At 40.9% G+C, this 22,586-nt stretch overlaps 1 protein-coding gene and 1 pseudogene across 2 annotated transcripts; both read right to left on the bottom strand.

Moving 5' to 3' along the window:
• Positions 1–5,202: 5,202 nt before the first annotated feature.
• LOC119879132 lies at positions 5,203–6,574 on the bottom strand (annotated as a pseudogene).
• A 96-nt stretch (positions 6,575–6,670) lies between these two features.
• LOC119879134 (diphosphoinositol polyphosphate phosphohydrolase 3-beta) lies at positions 6,671–12,432 on the bottom strand. 2 transcript variants are annotated; one of them, XM_038589572.1, is made up of 3 exons: positions 12,416–12,432; positions 11,114–11,648; positions 6,671–7,019 (listed from the first exon to the last, which is right to left on the bottom strand). In XM_038589572.1, coding segments are annotated over exons 2-3 (495 nt in total). In that variant the 5' UTR covers positions 11,608–11,648; positions 12,416–12,432; the 3' UTR covers positions 6,671–7,018. The 2 variants fall into 2 exon arrangements, with proteins under 2 accessions (XP_038445500.1, XP_038445501.1); XM_038589573.1 differs by lacking the exons at positions 6,671–7,019; positions 12,416–12,432 and adding an exon at positions 11,936–12,038 and having other exon boundaries at positions 9,707–11,648.
• Between the last annotated feature and the right edge of the window lie 10,154 nt (positions 12,433–22,586).

Below are 22,586 nucleotides of genomic sequence, written 5' to 3'. Positions count from 1 at the left end.
AATGGTATTCATAGGGGAATGGGTCCACCAAGATCCTCACAGAACCCTTCTGGAAGTTCTGCACCCATCCTTGAATGTTCATAATCTTCACTGTCCCCTCTCTACAGTCTCTCCTAGATGACATTGTATATACCTACCTTTTCACCCACTGCTCATTACTGATGACTCCAAAACCTCTATCTCCAACTCATTCTTCTTTTCTAAGCTGCATGTGTGTGTGTGTGTGTGTGTATTTCCAGCCTTGTGGACATCTCCAAGTTAATTATCCTTTGGTTACCAGAAACTAGCAGTTATAAAATTAATCCCATGTTCTTTTCATCCCCAGGGAATGGTATCATTAACTCTGTTCCTCCAGTGAGACAGATCAATGATATCTACCTCTCTTTCATTTCCAAAATCCAATTAATCACCTTATGCCCCTTTAAACCCTAAAATGTAGTCATTTCTATCAACGTGGTCAACATGCTTGTTCAGGTCACCATCATTTCTCACCCATACTATCACCACAATCTCCTCTCCCTTTCAAACAATTTTCTACTCTTCAGGCAAATTGATGTCATGTCTCCTTTCCCCAAATCCCTGAAAAAGTTGCATCAGACCCTCTATAATCTGGCTTTTCCTTACCCCACTGGCTTCATGTCTAGAAGATCCTTTCTTCTTCTCTGAACCTTCAGATATGTTCTAGACATAATGAGAAAGTTCCTATTCCTAAAAGCACCATATTTTATCTAGCTTCCAGAACCTCACATCTGCTCTTCTCTCTTCCTGGAACACCCCCACCCCCAACTATTTCTCCTAAGACCTGTTCATCCTTCAGGTGTCAAATTATATGGCGTTTCCTCTGAGAATATTCTTACCAAACTAAGTTAGTTCCCCCACTATGTGCTGGCAGAGCCCACAGAATCCCCACTATCATAAAACACTTGGTACATTTTGTTGGGATTTCTGTCTCTCCAATACAGTGAGAGCTCCATGAAGACAGGGGCCATGTCTGATTTGCCCAATTCACGTACCTCTAGAAGTAACAGAATTCTTGGCCTAGAGTTCTAATAGTTCTGAATAGTTTAGTTTATCACATCTAAAGCTCAGTTGTAGGGATGGAGATACCATATAAATGCAAATACTTTCCTATTTATCTACCAGGTTAGATAAAAAAACACAACTTAAAGAACTAAAAATTTACTGATTGGAACATGCTAGAGAATCTTTCTTCTTATATACAACATATTAATATTTAATTCAGGATTAGAATATGGTAATTCAAATAGATTTGGACAGTGGGGTATCCTCAGGTAGCAGAGTATTCCTGGGAAAGGTTTCTTTGCTCTAAATAGAATACACCAAGGATTGGGCTAATTCATTAAAATGTCCACTAGGAGATAGATGTCACTGCTGGTACCATATACAGGTTTCCCCCACTATCCAACGGTAGCTAGCATTCCTATGAAATCTTTCATAAGCTGGCAGAAAGTGGAGAAGAGATTACCATTCATTTATATGGAAAAATTTTGAGTGTTCCCAGACCCAAAATAACCTCTTGGGTTTTTCTGATACCTTAAGACACATCTTGCTAATAAATGTAATGGAAATAAGTACAGATGCTCACAGATACATTTCAAAGCTATTTGTGGCTTCATGCAGAAATGTTGAGTATAGTTCCCAGGGAAGGAACTTGGTGGGGCCACTCTCACTGCTGGGGTGTACACTGCCCTATAAGGGTTGCTGCAAAACAAACACTGAACACTATTGTTGCTTTTTTCTGCCTTTTTTTTTGGTAAAGCAAGAATTCTCTTCAGATTTCTTTCATTTAGCAAACAACAGGTACAATAGTCCCTCCTTATTCACAGGGAATATGTTCCAAGGCCCCCAAGTGGATACCTGAAACCAAGCATAGTACCAAACCCTACATATACTGTTTTTTTCCTATACATACATATGATAAAGTTTAATTTGTAAATTAGGCACAGTAAGAGATGAACAATAACTGATAATAAAATACAAGAATTATAACATAAGTTATGTGAATGTGGTCAAAATAATCTTCTTGTACTGTACTTACCCTTCTTGTGATGATGTGAGATGATAAAATAATGCCTACATGATGAGATAAAGTGAGGTGACTTATACAGGTATTGTGATGTAGTATTAGGTTACTATTGACTTTCTGATGATAGGTCAGAGGATTATCTGTTCCTGGATCATGGTTGACTGTGGGTAAATAAAATTTCAGAAAGCAAAACCATGGGTAATGGGGGGGGGCTACTGTACTGTAGGTTTTTCATAAAAAAGAAGGGCCTAATCTGAACTTTTGAAAAGTGGAAGATACCTATACTAAGAATGACTCTGCAGTCTATTTGTCTTTTTAACAGTCAAAAAACAAGATCTAAGTTTGAGTGGGTAGACAAAAGGAAAAGAGAATTGTTACCAATCCTGTTCTAAATCCTCTATACCCTCAGCAACTGGCCCCAAATAAATCTAAACTTCCAGAGGTCCTGATCTGCTTCTTCATACTGCTGTGTAGGCTTGTACAGGGAAAGGTGTTAAGTCTTCTTGTACTGTGGGTGGGCTTTTTGGTTCCCCATGTTTACCATCCAGAAGGTAGAGCACCAAATTCACTATATTGTCAGTCTTATCTTTTTTAAGATTTTATTTATTTATTCATGAGAGACACAAAGAGAGAGGCAGAAACATTGGCAGAGGGAAGAAGCAGGCTCCATGCAGGTAGCCCAATGTGGGACTCGATCCCAGGACTCCAGGATCACGCCCTAAGCTGAAGGCAGACGCTCAACCGCTGAGCCACCCAGGCCTCCCCAGTCTTGTTTATTCTTAATATAGAACATGAACTTTGGAATAATATAAAACTGAACTTCCATCCCCAACCCATCACAGCTCCTTGATCCATTCCATTAATTTCAGGTTCACTTCTTTGATTCTGGGACTATATATTTAACATACCTTAAGTACTGGTTAGAGATTGAGTTGCAGGAAAAGCTCTCCCTTCTCCAGGGTATGGTAATCATTTTGTACAAGATTTGAAATTGTACTCTCAGCTCTTGGTAGTGATGGGGAATGGGGGATGGAAGATGTCCCTAGGCCATTTGGTCAGCCAGTGCTAGGGAACTAGTCTAGCATTGGAACCTAGAAAATGTATGACCTATGAAATAGTTATAAATTGTGCTTTTGTATTACATTTCCTCACATAACCTGGTAATCTTCAGTAAAATCTTATTAAAATTTAATCTGGTCTCTTGTGTGTTGCAGGAAATTAGGGAAATATGAGGATACATCTTGGAGTAGAAAGAAGAGGGAGAACAGGATTCCATTCCCAGAGTCCAGAATAGTGGTGTCCTTGTTTAACAGTTAAAAACCACTGTGCCCAGAGGGGGCAGCAACCTAATGAGGATCAGAGGCTACAGAGAGATAGTGATATGGTAGCTTGCTGAGGATCCAGAGAAGATAGAAGGAAACTTCCTGGAAAACGAAGAGTAGCAAGGCCTACTTTAGCCAATATATTGCAACTGTGTGATTTATTAAAGTGGCACCACCTCTGAATCGATGCCTCTCATTCCTACCAGTTGGTGAGCAGAAAGTGTATGTGGAAATTAGGAAACAAAAAACCAAAAACAAAACAGGGCTATTCTGTCATGCATCAGGAGTAAAAGGCCATGGTTTGGATTTCAGACTCAAGTTTTGAGCTGCACATGCACAGAAGTAGCAAAAATGGTGTAATGGCCCTAAGCATTAGCCTAAAAAATTCTGAGGAACAAGCTACTACCTATGTGGTACATGCTTAACAATTAAAGGGGTCATGGATTTTTGAAATATTCTGGTGGGAGGAAGGGGGGCTCACTTGTGCCATCTGCTTGGGTAACATATATTTGAAGAGAAAAAGGCTGGAATATATTTATATATAGATATATATTTGTCAAATATGGCTATTCTGGGTAGGGGGATCATGTGTGATTTTTTATTAATTTGCTCTGGAGGGAATTCTCCAAATTTCCTGAAATTAAGATAAATTAATTTCCTAATCAGAAAAAATTTAGTTTTTTTTAAAGCTAAATTGTAGAGGGGTACCTGGGTAGCTCAGTGGTTGAGCATCTGCCTTTGGCTTAGGGCATGGTCCCGTGGTCCTGGGATCGAGTCCCAAAACAGGCTCCCTGGGGGGAGCCTGCTTCTCCCTCTGCCTATGTCTCTGCCTCTCTGTGTGCCTCTCATGAATAAATAAATAAAATAGTTTTTTTTTTTTTTAAAAAAGCTAAATTGTACAATGGGAGTACTGTCTCACCTGGAACCTAAGTTCATGTCCACCATTGGGGTTCAAAGTTTTCTGGTCATGTTTGGCGTGTTGATGAGGCTAAAAGTCTTTTTGCAAGTTGAACTGGGAGACTTCCAAGGAAATAATTCATATTAAAGGAAGAGCAAGTCTACCAATATGTTTAGTTCAGGAACAAAACCTAGGTTTTTGAAGAGGAGGGGTGAGTGTGTCTATCTGGGCTATAGATCCGACTTCTAACCAGCCTTCCCTACTTAAGTTTTAAGGATAGCAAGGGCCTACAAATAGACAATGAAGAATTGTTTTTCAATTTTTATTATGGAAAATTTCAAATATATACAAAAGTATAGAGAACAGTATAATGAACTCCCAAATATCTGTTACATGGCTTCAAAAATTATAAACTTACCACCAATCTTATTTCATCTATATGCTCACCTACCCCACCCTCAGATTATTTTGAAGCAAATACCAGTAGCATATCATTTCATCTGTAAAATTTATGGTACGTTTCTTTAAAAGATAAAGATTAAAAAAATATATAACCAGAGTACCATATCACATCTACAAACAAAACAAAACAAACAAAAAACAATAAATTGGGAAAGTGTGATTTCAATTCTGTAAGGACTGAGTTAACAATTAGTAACTTTTTTTTTTTCCTTTGTGGCATCTTTATTTTTCTATCTGGTACACGAACAAAGCGAACACAGTCAGAAAAATCAGCTGCACTGGAACACTTCAGCCAATCGTAAAACAGAGGGCACACGGACATGGATGGGCAGGGGTGGCAATTCCAGACCGGCTTCCCCCAAAGGGCTTGTGCTCCAAGCCCGCAACCAGAGGGTGCTCTGGGAAAGACTGTGCAGCGCATCTCTGGTGAGGAGAGACAAGGACCAGTTACAAAGGGACTGCAGCCGGGCATGAGTTTTATTGGCTTCTGGCCTCATGCTCCTGCTTGATGAAGTTGATTAGCCCGTTGGTAGAAGAGTCGTGAGAGGTGACTGGGCTACTGCCATCAAGTTCAGGCTCAATTTTCTTGGCCAGCTGCTTTCCCAGCTCCACCCCCCACTGGTCAAAGCTGTTGATGTCCCAGATGACACCCTGAACGAATATCTTGTGCTCGTACATGGCAATCAAGGCTCCCAGAATGAATGGCGTGAGCTTGGTGAACACAATAGAGTTTGTTGGGCGATTTCCTTCAAAGACCTTGTGTGGCAACAGCTTCTCTAAGTCCTCTGGACTCTTTCCTGCGGCCTGCAGCTCCTTCCAGGTCTCCTCTGTCAACTTCCCCTTCATCAGGGCCTCAGTTTGGGGGCAAAAAGTTGGCCAGGAGGATCTTGTGAAATATTTCACTGGTACCATGAGGGTGTAACACTCACCTAAAATGGAACTCATGTTTTTTCTGATGTAATTGCTTTTATAAATGCAAAGGAAAGAAAACTACCATATTAAAGCCACTTTGAGACCTTTGCAGGAAGCTGGGTAAGAGTGCTGACATTACACATCCCATGGCAAAACTCCATAAGACTATCCCTAAACATCTTTGTCCTTTTCTTAAAGTTGCTCTCTGGAGACAGCTGACCCAAGTCCTCCCTATATAAATTCTTCATATTCTGTTCCCACCTCTGACAGGAATTTTTTTCTTTCAATGCCTTTTCTAAGTGGTAACAATTCAGCTGTCTCTCAGTCCTCCATATTCTCACATGCAGAGACCAGGTAGAACGAGAACCCAGCTAAGTGTGTTGGAAAGGGGTTGAAAATTGGCCAACAGAATCAGTAAGAGACGCAAAAGAAACCTAGGCAAATAAGTGGTATAATTAACTTTGGAAACTACCTGTACTGCAGTTTTTGTTGGCTCTGGCATCAAATAATACAGTATACTATACTGAACCTATAAAATGAGAAAAACAATCTTCTCTAAAGGCATGTTAAGATTACATGAAATAAGTGCTTAGGGCATTGCAAAAACATTAAATAAATCATTGTATATTATCTTAAAATTTATTTTTATAAAAATTCACAATATTGTGTTCACTGTATTTTATAGCAGTTTTATAGCAAGTGCTATTTTTCGAATAAAATTTCAGCAAAGTAACAACAGTACAAAAATACTGAAGTTGTTACACAAAGGAGTGATTCTACAAAATATTGCCCTATGTGATAGGGTAATCTCAAAATGGTGCTAGCCACTGTGTGATATGACATAGAAATATGAGTAATAATTCTTGTCCTTGAACATCTTACAACTGGCTTGAAAAGTTTCTGAAACACCTGATACAGGAAAGCCACATACATGATGCCTAGACAGCAATATATTCTACTAGCACCAGATTGAAACAGGAATGTTCTGCCATATGGTGATAACAAAATATGAATTGAATCAAGAATTGGTGATGTCACTCATATTTCAAGTAGTGTTTCATATACAGAATATGCAAAGATTAAGAAATCCTGGTCTTTGCTCTCAAGGATATCAGTCTAATGGAGAAGGCAGACACATTAAAAAAAAAAAGCACAACAAAAGGCTATAGGTGTTGAAGTAAGAGTGTTCATGTACAATAGTATAACAACCAGGGCAAGAGTTGTCAGTGGAATAGATGGATAAGGAGTGTCCCAAGATGTAGGAGGAAAATCAGATGAGCTGTCTCCTTGGAAACGCTCACCTCTACTTGAAAAGTCCATTGATCAATGGTTCACATCAATGATTCTTTCAAGCAATACTGAAATCTTTGCTGTTCATCTGGAAAAACAAACCAACATATAATTAGCAGGTATATATACTAATTTAACAGTTCCTCCAATTGACAAATTTATAAAGGGCCTATTATCTGCATCACTCACTTTGCCTTGGGAAAGTCTTCACAGAATAATCTAATGCAGGTGCAATTTAAGTCTGAATCAGTAGCTGAGGGAGTTCCAAGTTATATTATGAAACAGAAAAGTCAGGAAAGCAATGCTACTACAAGTTTTGCAGAAAAGATAGGTAGTCATGTAAAACAAAAAATTTTAAATTCCATGTTCTGGACTATAGGCTTATGGAAATAATTCAGGCTAGTCCCCACCCATCAAAAGGTCTGTGGTCTAGCCACACAACCATGCAAATAAGTAAACTGTGAGAACCATGAACCATTACACACAGAAGAAAGTATCTTAATCCAGTGGTCAGGAAAGACTTCCCATTGGAGTTTATAAAGTATCTATTTTTATTATCTCAAATTTTATATTTTAAAAAACCCTGAGCATCAGATAGTTAGATAACTTGGTTGAAGTTAGGGTGAGCAAGAACTGGAGCCAGGTTTCCAACCCTAAGCCTGTCTAACTTAAAAACCACAACTGTAGTTTGTATCACACCAAACTGTCTCCTAAAAATATCATGTTTTACTTGTTATCATAGTGACTTTTCCAGTTCTCATAGTGTTCTTTGCCCAGGAACATTTAAAATCTGCTAAATACAGTATAACAGTTTATCAGGAGACAGCTGCCAAGAAAATATTTAAAAACTCTGGTGGTGCCTGGTGGCTCTCCCACATGGGATGCCTGTAAGTAAAAGCTCTTGCTTAGCCAAATATACTGTGTGTGTATGCATGTGTGTGTATATATACACACATCATTTCTTGAAAAAAGTACACTTTATATACAGAGCATCAAGTATTTCCAGTTCACCAATGTGTCTATATTAACCCCCAATGTGAAAACATTAACAAGAATAAACTATTTGACCTGCTGAAAATGTAAGCCATTTATAAAACATGCAGAAAATAAATTTCTGATGCATGTCTGCAGCCTTAATTATCTGTGGAGTACTCCTTTCCCTTTTTTATCAAGGGGAGAGCTGAAAAACCAAACAATGTTCAAGTGAATTTTTAACAATCTTAGAAGGAAAAGAAATCCAAACTGTGCCTCAATTTTGGAGTGCTGAGGTGTTGGAAATTTTCTATATACTAACTCTGGTTACCTGTTTTGGCCTGAAATTCTTGGTCTTAAAGAGAAAAAAAGAATCTCCTTGGAACTTTTAACTATTCTGACAAGGCTAGGCTCCAGAAAGTATTTCACAAAAACCACTTAAATGAACCTGACAGTCTATCCTGAAAAATATGACTTATTCTAAATGTTTGTCAAAAAGGAAGGAAAAAAAGCTCACAACATGTTTATAGGCTAATAATTCTTAATATTATTAACCTATTAGGTTAATATGAACACTGGATTTTTGCCTTTGTTACATACTTAAGAACCAAATAAAATAATGCAGTATTACCTCCATGAATAACAAGTACAAGTTAAGTAAGCCTCCAAGACATTTGTGGCAGCATTTCAGGAGGAAGGGGTTTTCATTGACAAAAATATATAAAATAAAAATCCAACATGTCTGCTCTGTTAAGGTAGAACTTAAGAATCTTCTTGAATAACTAGGTTGCTGGGGAAAGATATATTAGGGTCAATGTGAGGTTGTTTGAAATTAAACGTGCTCAAATAGATATTAAATACATACCACTTTTTAAAAAAGATTTTATTTATTGATGAGAGACACAGAGAGAGAGGCAGATACATTGGCAGAGGGAAAAGCAGGCTCCATGCAGGTAGCCTAATCTGGGACTCCATCCTGGGACCCCGGACCACACCCTAAGCTGAAGGCAGACGCTCAACTGATGAGCCACCCAGGCATCCCTACATAACACTTTTTAAGAGAAAAAAAAATAGAAAAAAATTAAATAGCCATATTTTATCAAACTATATAATTCAGATGATGAAACTGTCACTGGTTTTAAAAACTTATTCATTTTTTAGTTTACTTTGATAGCTTTACTACGGAAAATATTTTGTGAATTGAAACCTGTACTTCATCTGTGCTTAAATTTGTAACAAGACTTGTTTCCAAAATAGTGGCATCAAATTTCTTTAGACAGTACAACAGTTCCAAAAAAAGAAAGTACAACAGAACTCACTTTTTAACACCAATTTATAAACGTATTGTAATTTGTAGAATTACAGTACAAACCAAATGGAGAAAAAACTGAGTCTTTCGAAAAGTAAAACAAACAACACAAGGGGGCAGCACAAAAAAAGTTTATAATCTAAATCTCAACCGATAAATTTCAAAAATAGAACTATTCTATAGTCTTAAAAGATAAGAAAGCAAATACTAATTAGGAGGAGAAATGCAATTGCCTTTGAGTTACAGGTAATGTTAATTTCCTAATCTGAATTCTGGTTACATACATGTATTTACTATCTAAGAATTGATTAAGCTGTACAGTTAAGATTTGTGCATCGCTCTGTGTGTTGAAAAACAGCATAATAACTTTTAAGAAAAGTAACTTAAATTTTCAGCAGTAATTGTGTTTAAAACAGGTTATTTTGACTAACAAAATTTTAAATGACCATTATTTTCTACTTTATATTCATTAATAACTACTGGAATGTTTTTAAAAATGTTTTAGTGTTATATGTGGCATTAACTTTCCATCCTTAATACCCTCTTCACAAAGGTTTTACTTCTACCTAACTGCTGACATGGCTAAGAGAATAAAGGTAGTTTAAGAAGACAGACCTATGCATTTTAAACAAGATTCCTGATTTCAAACAACTACTGAAGCAAATGCAAGAGCTTTTAATTAGATGCCCCCCAAAAGTTTGACCTGTGACACACAAAAAAATTATCCTAAATCTTTAAGAGAGATTGTTCAGGGGTTTGGACAGTTTAAGAAGTCTGTAAAAGCTGAGTAGCAAGACGGGTTCCTCACTGGATTGGGATGTAATCACCATATAAATTCCACTCCTATGGTTACTGGTAGTCAGGAAGGTTAACTGGAATGTCACAAAATTCAAATATGTGAAATAACTTTCTTTCAAAGACTAGTTTATATTGAGAAAACCATGGTTGCTCTACAGTATTAAGAAATGGGCAATGGAGTTGGAAGCTGAACACGCTAAATTACACTCGATGAATACAGTTTTCATGACAGTATGTACATATCAGGATATGTTTGGCTAACAATACTTTCCCAAGAAGATACCCAGTGTATAAAGTAATATAATCTGAAACTACATTTGGGCTATATGGGAAATGGCCATTTCAAATATGCAGCAACAAATGACCAGTGGTCAGAATTCTTTTGAAAATGAAATCATAAAAAAAAAGGAAAAGAAAATGAAATCATGTACGTATGGGTAAAGAAACTTCTGAAAAGGGCAAATTAGATCACATTACTGAACCGAAAATTGTTGCCCACTGTGGAAAGACCACAAGATGTAAAATTTCTTAAATACTTTAAATATATATATAGATCTATATCTATCTGATCTTTAAACCAATTTCCATCACAAAAGGGCTTGCTAGCAAGGTCTAATGGTGCGAATGAGAAAGCAAAAAATACAGATGCCACACAACCAAGATGTTCAGATTTTAAAGGCCTTCACTCCAAAACAAACCACAAGATTGGTACCAAAAACACGCACGCGCACACACACACGTGTGTGCAATGTAATAAACTACAGCATCAACACACACACACAAAGGGCTGGGCAAGCAGTTAAGGCACCTTAAAAAAAAAAAAAAAAAAAAAAAAAAAAAAAAAAAACATGTGGTTTAGGATTTAGGAAATCTGTTACAGTGCTACCAAGCAGCAATTTTGAAAGCATCTGAAAAACGTGCAAATTGTCTGAAAACAGTGTCTGGCAACCGAGACAGTTTGCAAGCGTGATTCAGAGGTCTGCCAAGGAAACAAAAGAAGCCCCCCTCCTCCCCGTGAGACCGCAAAGGAATGAGAGGTGCTCCGGGCACTATGTATTCTAAGATAGGCGGAAAGCAGAAGTCTGTGCAGGAGCCGTACATACTAGGGATCGCTCTGTGGCAGGGACGCGGCCACGGAGTTTCCATTGGTTGGGGAACCGCCCAGCTTTAGTTTTTCCAGATATTCGGCATGCACGGGCTTGTGGCACTGGAGAACCTTGATCGCATCTTCGATTTTGAACCACTCTCGCTTCCTCCCAATGCTAACCGAATCTTCCCAATCCTCCAGAATCTCAGTGACAGTCAGTACGTACACGTACGTTCTGTGCTTGCGGTCTTGGTTCTGCTCGAAAATGCCCAGGAGCCGGCCTAACTTCCCCTTCACTCCCGCCTCTTCGTACACCTCTCGGACTGCTGCACCGCCCGGCTCCTCCTCGGGCTCCATGCCCCCGCCCGGCACAATCCAGCGGTCCGGGTACCGACTGCTACTCACTAACAGCACCTCGTCCTCGCGCTCGCTCCGGAAGCACAGGCACGCCGCTCGCTTCTTGAACCCCTCCGGGTCGTAGGTGCGCGTCTGGTTCGGCTTGCACTTCATCCTCTGGGCCGTCCGCTCCCGCCGCTCGCTGCCGCTGCTGCCTGAGGTGCCGGGGAGAGAAAGAGCTGAGTAGAGGTGCAAGGAGAGAAAGCGCTCTAGCCCTGAGTCCCAGGAACCCGAGGAGAGATGGGGCGGGGGCGGGGGCGGGGGCGGGGGCGGGCGAGGTACGTCAGTTAGCTCGTCCCTCGTGCGGGCCGGAGGGTCCCGAGCGCAGCCGCCTGAGTGGACGAGGCGCCGCCGCCCCCCGCGCGCGCCGCCGCGCCCGCGCCGCCGCCCCCGCGCCTGCCGCCGCCGTCGCGGCGGGTCTGCCACTCCGCACACAGCCCACCCGCGGCTCCTGTGGGCGTCTTTTTCCCTCCTCAGCCGCCCGGCAGGGGTTGAGTGAGGTGAGGCGCATTCGCGTGCGCGTCCGCGTCCACGTCCACATTCACGTGCGCGTTCACGTTGGAGGGCGAGGGGCGGAGGCGGGGGTCTCGCTGCTCCCGCAGCGCGTGAGGCGCCTCGGGCCCACTGCGCAGGCGCCCCGCACCTCCCAGGCTGGGAATCTCTTTCCTCAGGGAGTTCAATTCCCGCGCTGTGACTGTGGCCGAGATCGTTTCCACGTGTGCCTTTGCGTGGAACTTGGCTGTGGCGCGGCCAGACCTTTCTCCTCATCCTCCTCAGCAAGTTGCATGAAACACCTACACTTATTTTACAGACGATAAGGTCAAGGGCATCATCATCGCCCCATAATGAATGCTACTGACTTAAGGTTTATGAGGGCCCGTTGTCGTCAAAATGGTCCTCAGTATTCTTGGCAAAGCAGTACCTAATCTTTGCTGAGTCATATCAGTCCTTTCAGTTCTTCAACAGGTTTGTCCACCTAAAAGGTAAAACAGCCGGTTATAGTTTATCAGCAAAATGGGTTTATTTGGGTGTAGCAGAGGAATTGCAATTCGGGACATGCAAACTATGGCACCCCATAGGCCAGTCTGGAGATGAGACCAGAGGAATCTTTGGATTTTTGGAACTTTCTGGGGAAAAGGAGGTGGTTGGGAGGGACTGCTGTGAAGGCAAAGTCGACACAAAGGACAGCAACAGTTCTAGGTGCTGACGGTTTCTCATTAGCCCAGTTGTGGTATTTCCCTATTGGCTGAGCTTGTTGCTGGGCGAGGAGAAATTCTTTTTTTCTCTTGCTGGAGTAGGGAAAGTAAGCTTCTTCCTGTTGGGAATGCCAAGCAGTTTGTCTTTGTTGGGGTCTGCAATGGCCTGCAGTGGTAGGGCATGAGAGCTCTCCCTGCTGGCCTCCCGACTCCATTTGAAATGAGGTCTCCTTTATTCAGGGTGTCAGGGTCTTGGCCTTGCTGGGCATGTTGGCACAGCCCATAACTTAACACTTTTCTTGAACTCCTATTGACCTCTTACCTAACCTCTGTTCCTCAGTTTCCTAACAGTAAACTTCTCGCCTACTTGTATCAGCCCTTGGCACTTGGAGTCCCATTCACCCAACAGCTGCAGAACCACCCCAAGTCTCCTTTTATTAAGTCCCAACAATCTTCACCCTCCACACCCTCTACCCTTCTCTCTCTTTCTCACTGATGGGTGCTGCTTTGGGTTTTGGAAAACATACCTATGGAAAGCCCTTAATAGTTTTCAGTTTGATGTTTACAAGGCTCCTAGTGTGGGACTCCAGCAAAGCCACTTGGTGCTCCCTCACCACCTCTCTGTTTGGTCATGCTGTCCTCTTGGCCAAGAAGTGGTCCATCCCAGTAAAACTTTAACAACCAAAAGCCTTCCCTCACCTTTTCTTTTTCTTTTTTTTCTTATTGTTTCCCTGCTCTAACAGTAGCCTTATGGAAAAGACCTCTGATGTCCCCCAACTTTTGCCATACTGCAGCTTAGGCATCTTTGTCTCTCTCTTACCCACAATCCCTCTGCTGGCATCAAGCAACCAGGATCATGGAAACTCACTTTTCCAGGGAAATAATCCCTCATCAAAGGGAAATTGAATCTGAAATGTAAGTGCAAAGGAATTTTTGTTTGTTTGTTTGTTTGTTTGTTTGTTTGTTTAGAGAAAGAGAGAGAGAGGGAGGGAGGGAGGGAGGGAGAGAAGGGGAGTGCGTGAATGGGGAGGGGAAGGGCAGAGGGATGAAGAGAGAGAGAGAGAGAGAGAGAGAGAATCTTAAGCAGGTTACACGCCCAGTGTGGAGCCTGATAGGACCCTGAGATCATGACCTGAGCTGAATCAAGAGTTGAACGCTTAACTGACTGAGGCACTTATGTTCCCCAACAGCCCAATTTTTATTTTAAAAATTTTCCCTTTTTAAATTTAAATTAAATTAATTAACATATAGTGTATTATTTGTATCAGAGGTAGAGGTCAGTGATTCATCAGTCTTATATAATACCTAGTGCTCAATATATCACATGCCCTCCTTAATGTCCATCACCCAGTTACCCCATTCCTCCACCTCCTCCCCTCCAGCAACCCTGTTTGTTTCGTATAATTAAGAGTCTATTATGATTTGTCTCCCTCTCTGATTTCATCTTGTTTAATTTTCCCTCCCTTCCCCTATGATCCTGTTTTGTTTCTCAAATTCTATATATGAGTGAGATCATATGAAAATTGTCTTTCCCGAGTGACTTATTTCGCTTACCAGCTCAATTTTTACAGCTCAATTTTTAAATAACAAGTTGGATCAGCTTCTCAGGTTCTGTTCTACTCCATTTATGCCCAGAATAGCTCATAAAAACGATCCTGTTCCCAGTGGCAACAGACACCTGCAATATCTAGAGCATAATATGACTAAACGTGTGGGTTGCATATGAAGAAAATGATAAAATGGAGACATAAAGAGAATGACTTCAACCAATAGAGATACTACTACTATTGACCATATTTTAATGTTATATGGATGGTCAAAGAACAGTTGAAGGAATGTGACATCCTGTAATTAAAAACAAAGTAGGAACATAGATATTAGCAGGCTGTATTCTTCAGTGTGTGTAATAGACAAATACACAAACGATGTTAAACAACTAGAAGAAATTCCACTACAATCAGGATCTGGGCAAATTATCACCAGTATGATTAAATTTTGCTTTATATGGTCTTTCCAGTGTAAGGAGAATGTAAAGAGAAAAAAGCATTGTTACAGTAAAGAAGACAAAATTTTCATTTTTTCCAAATGATATGAATATCTTCTTGGAAAAAGCCTAAGAAATGATGTAAAAATGAATTCTTTCCAATGGCAGAATGAAATATTAATATTTAAAGTATGGATGCTTTCATGTATTCCAGTAGTAATCATATAGAAAATATAATAGGGAAGTGATAGTATTCAGAGTAGCAGTATCAACCATCACACAATAAATAAAATACCAAGGAATCCTGAACAATATAGTTGGGATATTGTAGTAGAAAATGATAGAGCTTAGACTCAGCTTTGAAAGATAGTATGAATGAATCCAGAGGAATTCCAGCAAAGCCCGGAGGTGGGATTGATGTCTGTGGGGAGGGGTGGCCCAACCAGGCCCTAGCCACATCACTAGTCTACTTTATAGTTACCACATCCTATCTCCTCATTGTACCAGAGGGGCCGCTTTTCAGTCTAAGTCTATCACTTCCACATCAGAGGATGCCTATGTAGTAGGTCTCTGCTGGGGCCATATTTTTTGGAAGGGAGAGGAATAGCAAATTAGAATATGGAAAGAGGTTCAGGAAGAATTATTACTGGCAAAGTCACAGCACATTTCTGGATAAGGGGATCCCCAATTGACGGTTTGGTACACTGCCAGGAAAATTTCAAACTGTTTTTTTGGCAAAATTTCATACAATGAATATATTATTCATGTATTAGATCGATAATAGGGCAAGATAGCTATTAATTTTTCTGCAGAAGATTAAAAATCATTTTTGGGAGACTAGCATTCCACTGTCTGGGTCACCCATAGTTAACGATTTCTCTAATGATGAACGTGGTTGTTTCACAAAGTATGGTAACAGTAGACTGTTACAGTAATGACTGTAATTTGTGCATGCAGGCCTGTATCTCTTCCCACATTGCCCTTGGCCTTGGCGATGGAATTTGCTTTGTCCGATGGAACCATAGCAAGTGTGAAGCCAGCAGAGAATTGAAAAGCACTTGCACACCACGGTTTGCCCCCTCTTGCTGCTCTTGGCACAGAGAACAACAATGTGAAGAAGTGTGGGTGAGGTGGATGATGAGAGGCCCAGGACCCATGTATTCTCTCCACCACAGCTGATGGTGAACCAACTGCCAGATGTGGGTGAGACCATGATAGACCATCTAGCCCCCAGCAGAGCCAGGGGCTCTCACCACAGATGCATAAGCAGGCGTTCTGAGAACAGCGAAAGGACCACTCAGCTTTGCTCAGCTGAAATTGTTGACCTGCAGAATTACAAACAGAATTTGGTTGTTTAAAGTCACTAAATTTTGGATGGTTTGTGGTACATCAAAATCTGGCTGGCACAATTGGTAACTGCCACCCATCAAAATCCAACCAAAAATAGGAGATAGATAAAATACTTTTCATAGTAGAAATATAGCCTCTGCTTGCAAAAGTTGACAGTGAACTTTCCCTGGAGTCTTAAGGAAAGGGATGAGGTTAAGATGTGTGACATTTGTTGGATACGATCTGTTTGCCAAGCCCTGGGTTGACCCCTGTATCCTGTTTAACAGCCCATTAAATCTTAGAGAGGAGATTACTATTTGCAATTCATAGAAGAGAAGACTTAGAGTGGAGTTTGTATTTGAATTCAAGTCTTCGTGTCTCTACAGCAGATTATTTTTATCAGGAGCTATGGTTTGTTGTGTCATTTTTTGGATGATGTGGAGAATTGACTTCTTACATGAGGTGTTCTTTTGCTAAGAGTCACTGGGTTCAAAGAAAGGTATTTTCATCTGGATGTTCTTCTCCTGCACAATCTAGTGAAAAGAACACCTAAGTGCCTACCTCACTTCCACCAATCAAGTGTGTCACCTCGACATGTTACTTGACCACTTGAAGTTCAATAACTTCTGCACACAGAAAATGGAATTAAGTGATGCAGAAGAGAAGATATTGTTTCATCATCACTCTAGGCATTGATTTTGATCTATTGGTGGTCTGATTGGTTTTACATACTTAATATGTATCAACCAACAAATCTGAACAATGAGTATCAGAATCTCCCTTCAACAGATTAAGAAACCAGCTGACATGCGCTTAAGTAAGACAGTAAGTGAGGGAGCTGAGATTCACACCTTGGTCTGTGTGACTCCAAAGGCAATCCTCTTCCCTTCTCTATGACACATGTCATGGATGTTGAGAGTTGCTGACATGCACAGCCCATGCCATTCCTGTGATACAGATGTCTTCCCCTGGGAGAATGTTAGAGACCTTCCCAGAGCCCTTTAGCATTCACAGCCAGAACCAACTTTCAGGAGAGTGACCACAACATATCTGAGAGGATTTCAGGAGATAGTAAAGGCGAACAGTCAGGTGAAGTGATTTTAGTAGTAGTCAATGAGAGAAAACATGATGTTTTACAAACAATAGTCAATGAGAGAAAACATGATGTTTTACAAACAAATGACCTAGAATTTAAATCTGGCTCTCTCAAGTAGTTTTGCAGCCTGAAGCAAGGGAATATCTCTGACTGTATTATTTCTCATCTGTAAACTGGGATTATAAAAGTACCTACCTCATTAACCTCACCTTGCCTGAAAGGGCTTTCCTGACCATGTGTACCCACCCTCCACTTACACTAAGATTAAATTACCTCTCCCCCCCCCGCTTTTTTTTTAATTTTTGAGGCTTCCTTGACTTTAATTCTGTCACTGCTCTACCCAAGGAGCTCTGTAATTGGCCTGCATGTTTGTAAGAAATTAAAGGCTGGGGGCCAACCTGACACATATCTATACTCTCTGAATCAGGCCAGTGCCTGACCTTGGTGTCCAGGAAGGATTAAAAATATATTGTTTGAGTGTAAATGTTGACGGAAGTTACATGGATCAAAGGCCAGTGATTAGTGTACCTGTTAATTGATTATTAGCGATATAAAATGAAAGATGAGTGAACATAGGCATCTCCAATATATCTTTTCACATGGGGAGGTTGGATGGGTTGTGTTCTTCAGATCACTCTCCATATGCTCCCCAATTTGTTGCTTCTTTGTCTGTCTTGGATACTGTTTTTCCCTGGATCACAGAATTGGCTTCATAGTGCGTCTATGGTAGATAATTCAGTAAAATCTTCCCCAATACAAAGTGATTGGAGCAAGAAATACCTCTCCAAGTTTTCCCTTTGATTAATGAGTGAATCACAGGGTGAATACAGGCCTTTTACTTTTGTGGTTTTGTGAGTAATGGCTCAGTGTGCAACCAAGGGTGTGAACACAAAGATCAATGGATATCAAGTCCAGGTGAGTGCTTCCATTCTCTCCGAGAGGCAGCACTTCTTGATTTCTTCTGCTTCTTTGGTCACTCCCTCTAGTTCCCTGACTGCTATGTTTCTCCTTTGCACCGACATTGTCCCTGTACATACTTCTCATTCAGCACCTAAGCCTTTCTAGTGCTCCTCTGTTCATGTGTCAGAGTCAAATGCTAATGAAAATCTACAAGCACCCCCCAACCCCTATTTTATATTGCTAAGTGCACTCACCTTTTCCACCCCACCCCCATATTCCTGATCCCCTTTTCCTTGGCCTGAGTTATCACCTAACAGACTATGTTATTTACTTCTTTCTTATGCTTATTGCTTATTTCTCTCCCCACCCCCTCTATAGCTCCTGCTTGAATAGAAGCTCCTTGATCTTAGGGATCCTTGTCTCTTGCCCACTGGTATATCTCAAGCAGCCCAGAACATTGCTGAGCACACACTCTAGTCATCTGCATCATATCTATTGATATAATGGGCATATCTGTCTCTCTTGCTACATTGTGACACCCTTGAGAGGCAAGGGCCACATTTTATTGGTCTTTGTCAATCCACCATCCAGGACAGTTTTTCATTCAAGTGGAAAGGCATCGCTGAATATCTGTGGAATCAATCCGTTAATTAATCTTTTGAAAGTGACACTAATAGGGAAAACATTCTGTTTCCAAACCGCAGTTATTCTAGTAGGTGCCATCGGTGTCAGCACCATGTATGTATCAGCTGCCGTGCAAACTATGTTAGGCAGCTGGGAGATGTTTGAGGGCTAGAAGTCTGACCCATTTTTTTGTGGGTCCCTCAAAGGGCTGGTACCATTCTTTCTGCACAGCAGGATTTAGAGGGGTGTTTCAGATAGCCATTCATCACCTGATGATTTTATCTGTGCAGGACGTATACTATAATTTACCTAATTTCTTTTAAAATAAAACTGTATCCTTGAGAATAAAACATATAATTAAGCAGACAAAATGAAAGCAATATGCTGACATGGTTGAAATAAATGTTGAGGCTAATGTGAAGTAATAGTGCACATAATGATGGGCGCTACACTAGGCTCTTCATCAATCTTTCATTTAGTCCTAATAAAAGTACTTCAGGGGTATACTGTCATTTTCACTTCACAAGGGAGGATATTGAGATCAAGGACATAGTGGAAATTGCCCAGGACCTGAAAGCTTGTAGGTAGGTACACGAGGTGGAAACTCAGGGCTCATTGATGATAACACCCCAGAAAGTCTGCAGTATAGGCCTGCCCCCAGCAGTCCTGTCTGGTTCCCCTTCCATTATTTGCTGGTGCAGCTCTGCACTATCTCATCCTATCTCCCAAAATTTCAGAAGCCCTTCATCCCAGAGATCTTTTCCCTGTTCCTTGGGCCCAAATGTTGATATATTCAACACTAATTCTGGCTGTGACAGAAGAAAGATGATGGTTTTGAGCCCTTGTAGAAGACTAGAATAATTGTTACTTACCACTCCTTCGTGACTTTTGATGATTGTGGATCCTAAGGAAGGCCCTTTGTTGCAGAGCTGGTTTCCTTGTGTGAGAATCCTGTGTTTGGCAGGATGCCCTTCCCTTCCACAAAGGCATCCAACCTGCCCAGGAAGGAAGATAGTTTACTTGTCAATGACGCTGCGCACCCACAGGCCCAGGCACCATGAGACCAGTTCCTTCAGAGGCGAAACAGGTTTCTCAGGGTCACCAAGCTGTTCCACAAATTTCACGGGCTCCTTAGATAAAGACGCATACAGCTGATGTTTGGTATCAATTTGGGAAAAGGAAAATAACTGCAATCCTTCTTTCACAGTAAAAGCCTCAAGTACCTTGATCAGAATTAGCCTGTTCTGGAAAGATGCACCATTAGTGAGCACCATGTATGTATGTAGCTATGACCAAAGCAGTAGCTATGACCAAAGGTTCTGAGCCAGGCATCCATCATTCCCTGGAATTTGAGATTGGTAGGAAAACAGCTTTTCCTTCTCTTGTTTTCCGTCTTCTTTTGGGCTACCTATTTCAAGGCAAGTTTGAAAATTAGTGGTTTTGTTAGAAGTATTCCAAAAATACAATATTGTATCTCCTAGTAGAGGACACCAGTTAGACTCTTAGTTTCTAAACTTCACTTTAACTTTGGTCAAATAGCTTTTTCTACCAGCCTACATGTCAAAGGAAGTATCCTAGATTTGTTGCTCTGGATGAACTTCCTGGTGTATGTCATTCCCAAAATCCTCATAAAGGAATCCTTCTTGGTTTTTTTGTTTGTTTTTTAACTGCTCTATCAGAAGAGATAATAAAAGCTCTTTGAGGGCCTACGGTGTTTCAGGTGTTTTGCATATCTTGCTGGTCACCTTCATAATATTCCTATAACATAAGTACCATTATTCCAAGTTCACAAATGAGGACATTAAGGCCCAGAAGGATAAATATATTGGCCCTGATGCATGGCTAGAAAGTGGCAGACCTGAGATTTAGGACTCCTGTCACAACCATTGCCTGCATTGGTCAGCATATTCTGACGTTTAAACAAAATGCAAATAAATCCCTGTGTTTTTGAAAGTCACCAACGTCAGTTAAAATATTCTCTACCATTGCTATGTTATCAGTCTATTTACTTTGAGTCTTGCTCTTGCAAATAATACTTTTCCTTTACATGAGATACTGAGTTTATGACATTATAGTCAGGAGTGGCAGATATGAAAAAGCATATACATGACTAAGGCCCCTGGCGTTGTTACTGTAAGGCATATTGTGTGCTGCTGAAAAGAATGCTATGTGCTATATAGAGGCACATGGACAAACAGACCAGATTTCCATTCCTCCAACACCTCTTCTAGAGGGGCTTCTATCTTCTAGAAGGGCTTGCATGGCACCTGAGACTGAAAAGCCACACATACAGCACTGCTATGAAAAATATCGGCCGTACTACCTGCAGATTGGAAGTGGGCATTTTTGTTGTCAGTGTTTCTGTATGAAATAGATGAATTCAACAAACCACGTTTCATGTAGTCTGCTTCATACAGGATATGCAAAAAACAAACAAAACATGGTCCCAGCACTTAAGTACCTCACAGGTTTCCCTGTACTTTTGTTTTTCAAACAAAAAAACGGAATGTAATTTGTGAATTAGAGGTCTCCATAGGGTACACTTGCAGTGCACGAGAGGAAAAGAGGAAGAAGAGACAAAGAATTGGACTGAGAAAGAATAGCGCAATAGGAGCAGGAGTCAGATCAGGAGAACTGAGTCCTCGTGACTATGAACACGTATGTCTGTACCTCAAAATTCCACTCTTTGGGGACTCACCAACGTGATCCCATGTTCTTGAAAGTTTATAAATTTCACCAAATAATAATCACATTACCAACCTTATATTTATTAACTTATTTCTCCAGTTAAACTTCTTTACAGGTGTGAATACTGTGTATCGATCACTTTGCATTTGAAAAGCCTAGGAGAATTTCAAAACTTCTCCCACTGTGAGGACATTTCAGAAACTGAAAAATTATTAGAAAGGCCAGCACTGATTATGAAGTCAGGAGGTCAGCAATACACTGGTACTGGAAGCTATTGAACATAGGGAATGGGATGAAAGTCAGATAATCCATATGTACCACACACTTTGGTAGGCTCTGGGATTAGAGGGATCATTCAAGCTGATCCAGCTATCTTAGTACAGAAAATCATACAGGCGGATCTTAACCCCAGTGGTCCGTAAATATTTGTCAAAATTCTTTATCAGGGAAGTGTTTTACACACACACACACACACACACACACACACACACACACACACATTAAATTAGAATTCTGGAACTCAACTAGGCTCACAGAGTATTGGAGCCAGTCTGTCTGACTCTCAAGCCTCAAAGAATGTCTATGACATCAGACCCTTTTACTTCTTAAAGACTGATCAATTGGGGGGGGGAGAGAGAGAGAGAGAGAGAGAGAGAGAGAAGAAGAAGAAGAAGAAGAAGAAGAAGAAGAAGAAGAAGAAGAAGAAGAAGAAGAAGAAGAAGAAGTAGGAGGAGGAGGAGGAAGAGGAGGAGGAGGAAGAGGAGGAGGAGGAAGAGGAGGAGGAGGAGGAGGAGGATGGGGGAGGAGCAGAGGGAGAGAGAGAGAGTCCTAAAGCAGACTCCTTACTCATCATGGTGCTCATCACAGGGCTCAATCCCTGGACCCTGAGTTCATGACCTGAGCTGAAACCAAGAGTCAGCTGCTTAACAACTGTGCCCCCCAAGAGCCCCCAGGACCCTTTTTCATAATAATTTATTTAAGTTTAATTCAGAGCCCTTATCTACAATTCCCCTGGCTGTGCATGTCTGTTGTTGCCCCATAAGATATCCTTGGAACTGAACGTTCTGCCTTATCTAAAGGGCAGAGACTGAGTGGGCAGCTCCAGCATGGAACTCCTTCACACTAAGTATGGCACGCATCTTACTGGGACATATCCTTCTTGTTACTGTCATACTTCAAGCTATCCATTCTTGCCTCTATATTACAACTAATCTTCACTACACAAGAGTTAGAATTCTCTGCACTGTGACTTTGGCTGTGCTTATTTTAATTTGCA

This window comes from Canis lupus, unplaced genomic scaffold (genome assembly GCF_011100685.1).
Source record: "Canis lupus familiaris isolate Mischka breed German Shepherd unplaced genomic scaffold, alternate assembly UU_Cfam_GSD_1.0 chrUn_S320H480, whole genome shotgun sequence".
Taxonomy (NCBI): Eukaryota; Metazoa; Chordata; class Mammalia; order Carnivora; family Canidae; genus Canis; species Canis lupus.
This window is presented reverse-complemented; position numbering and strand designations above follow the sequence as displayed.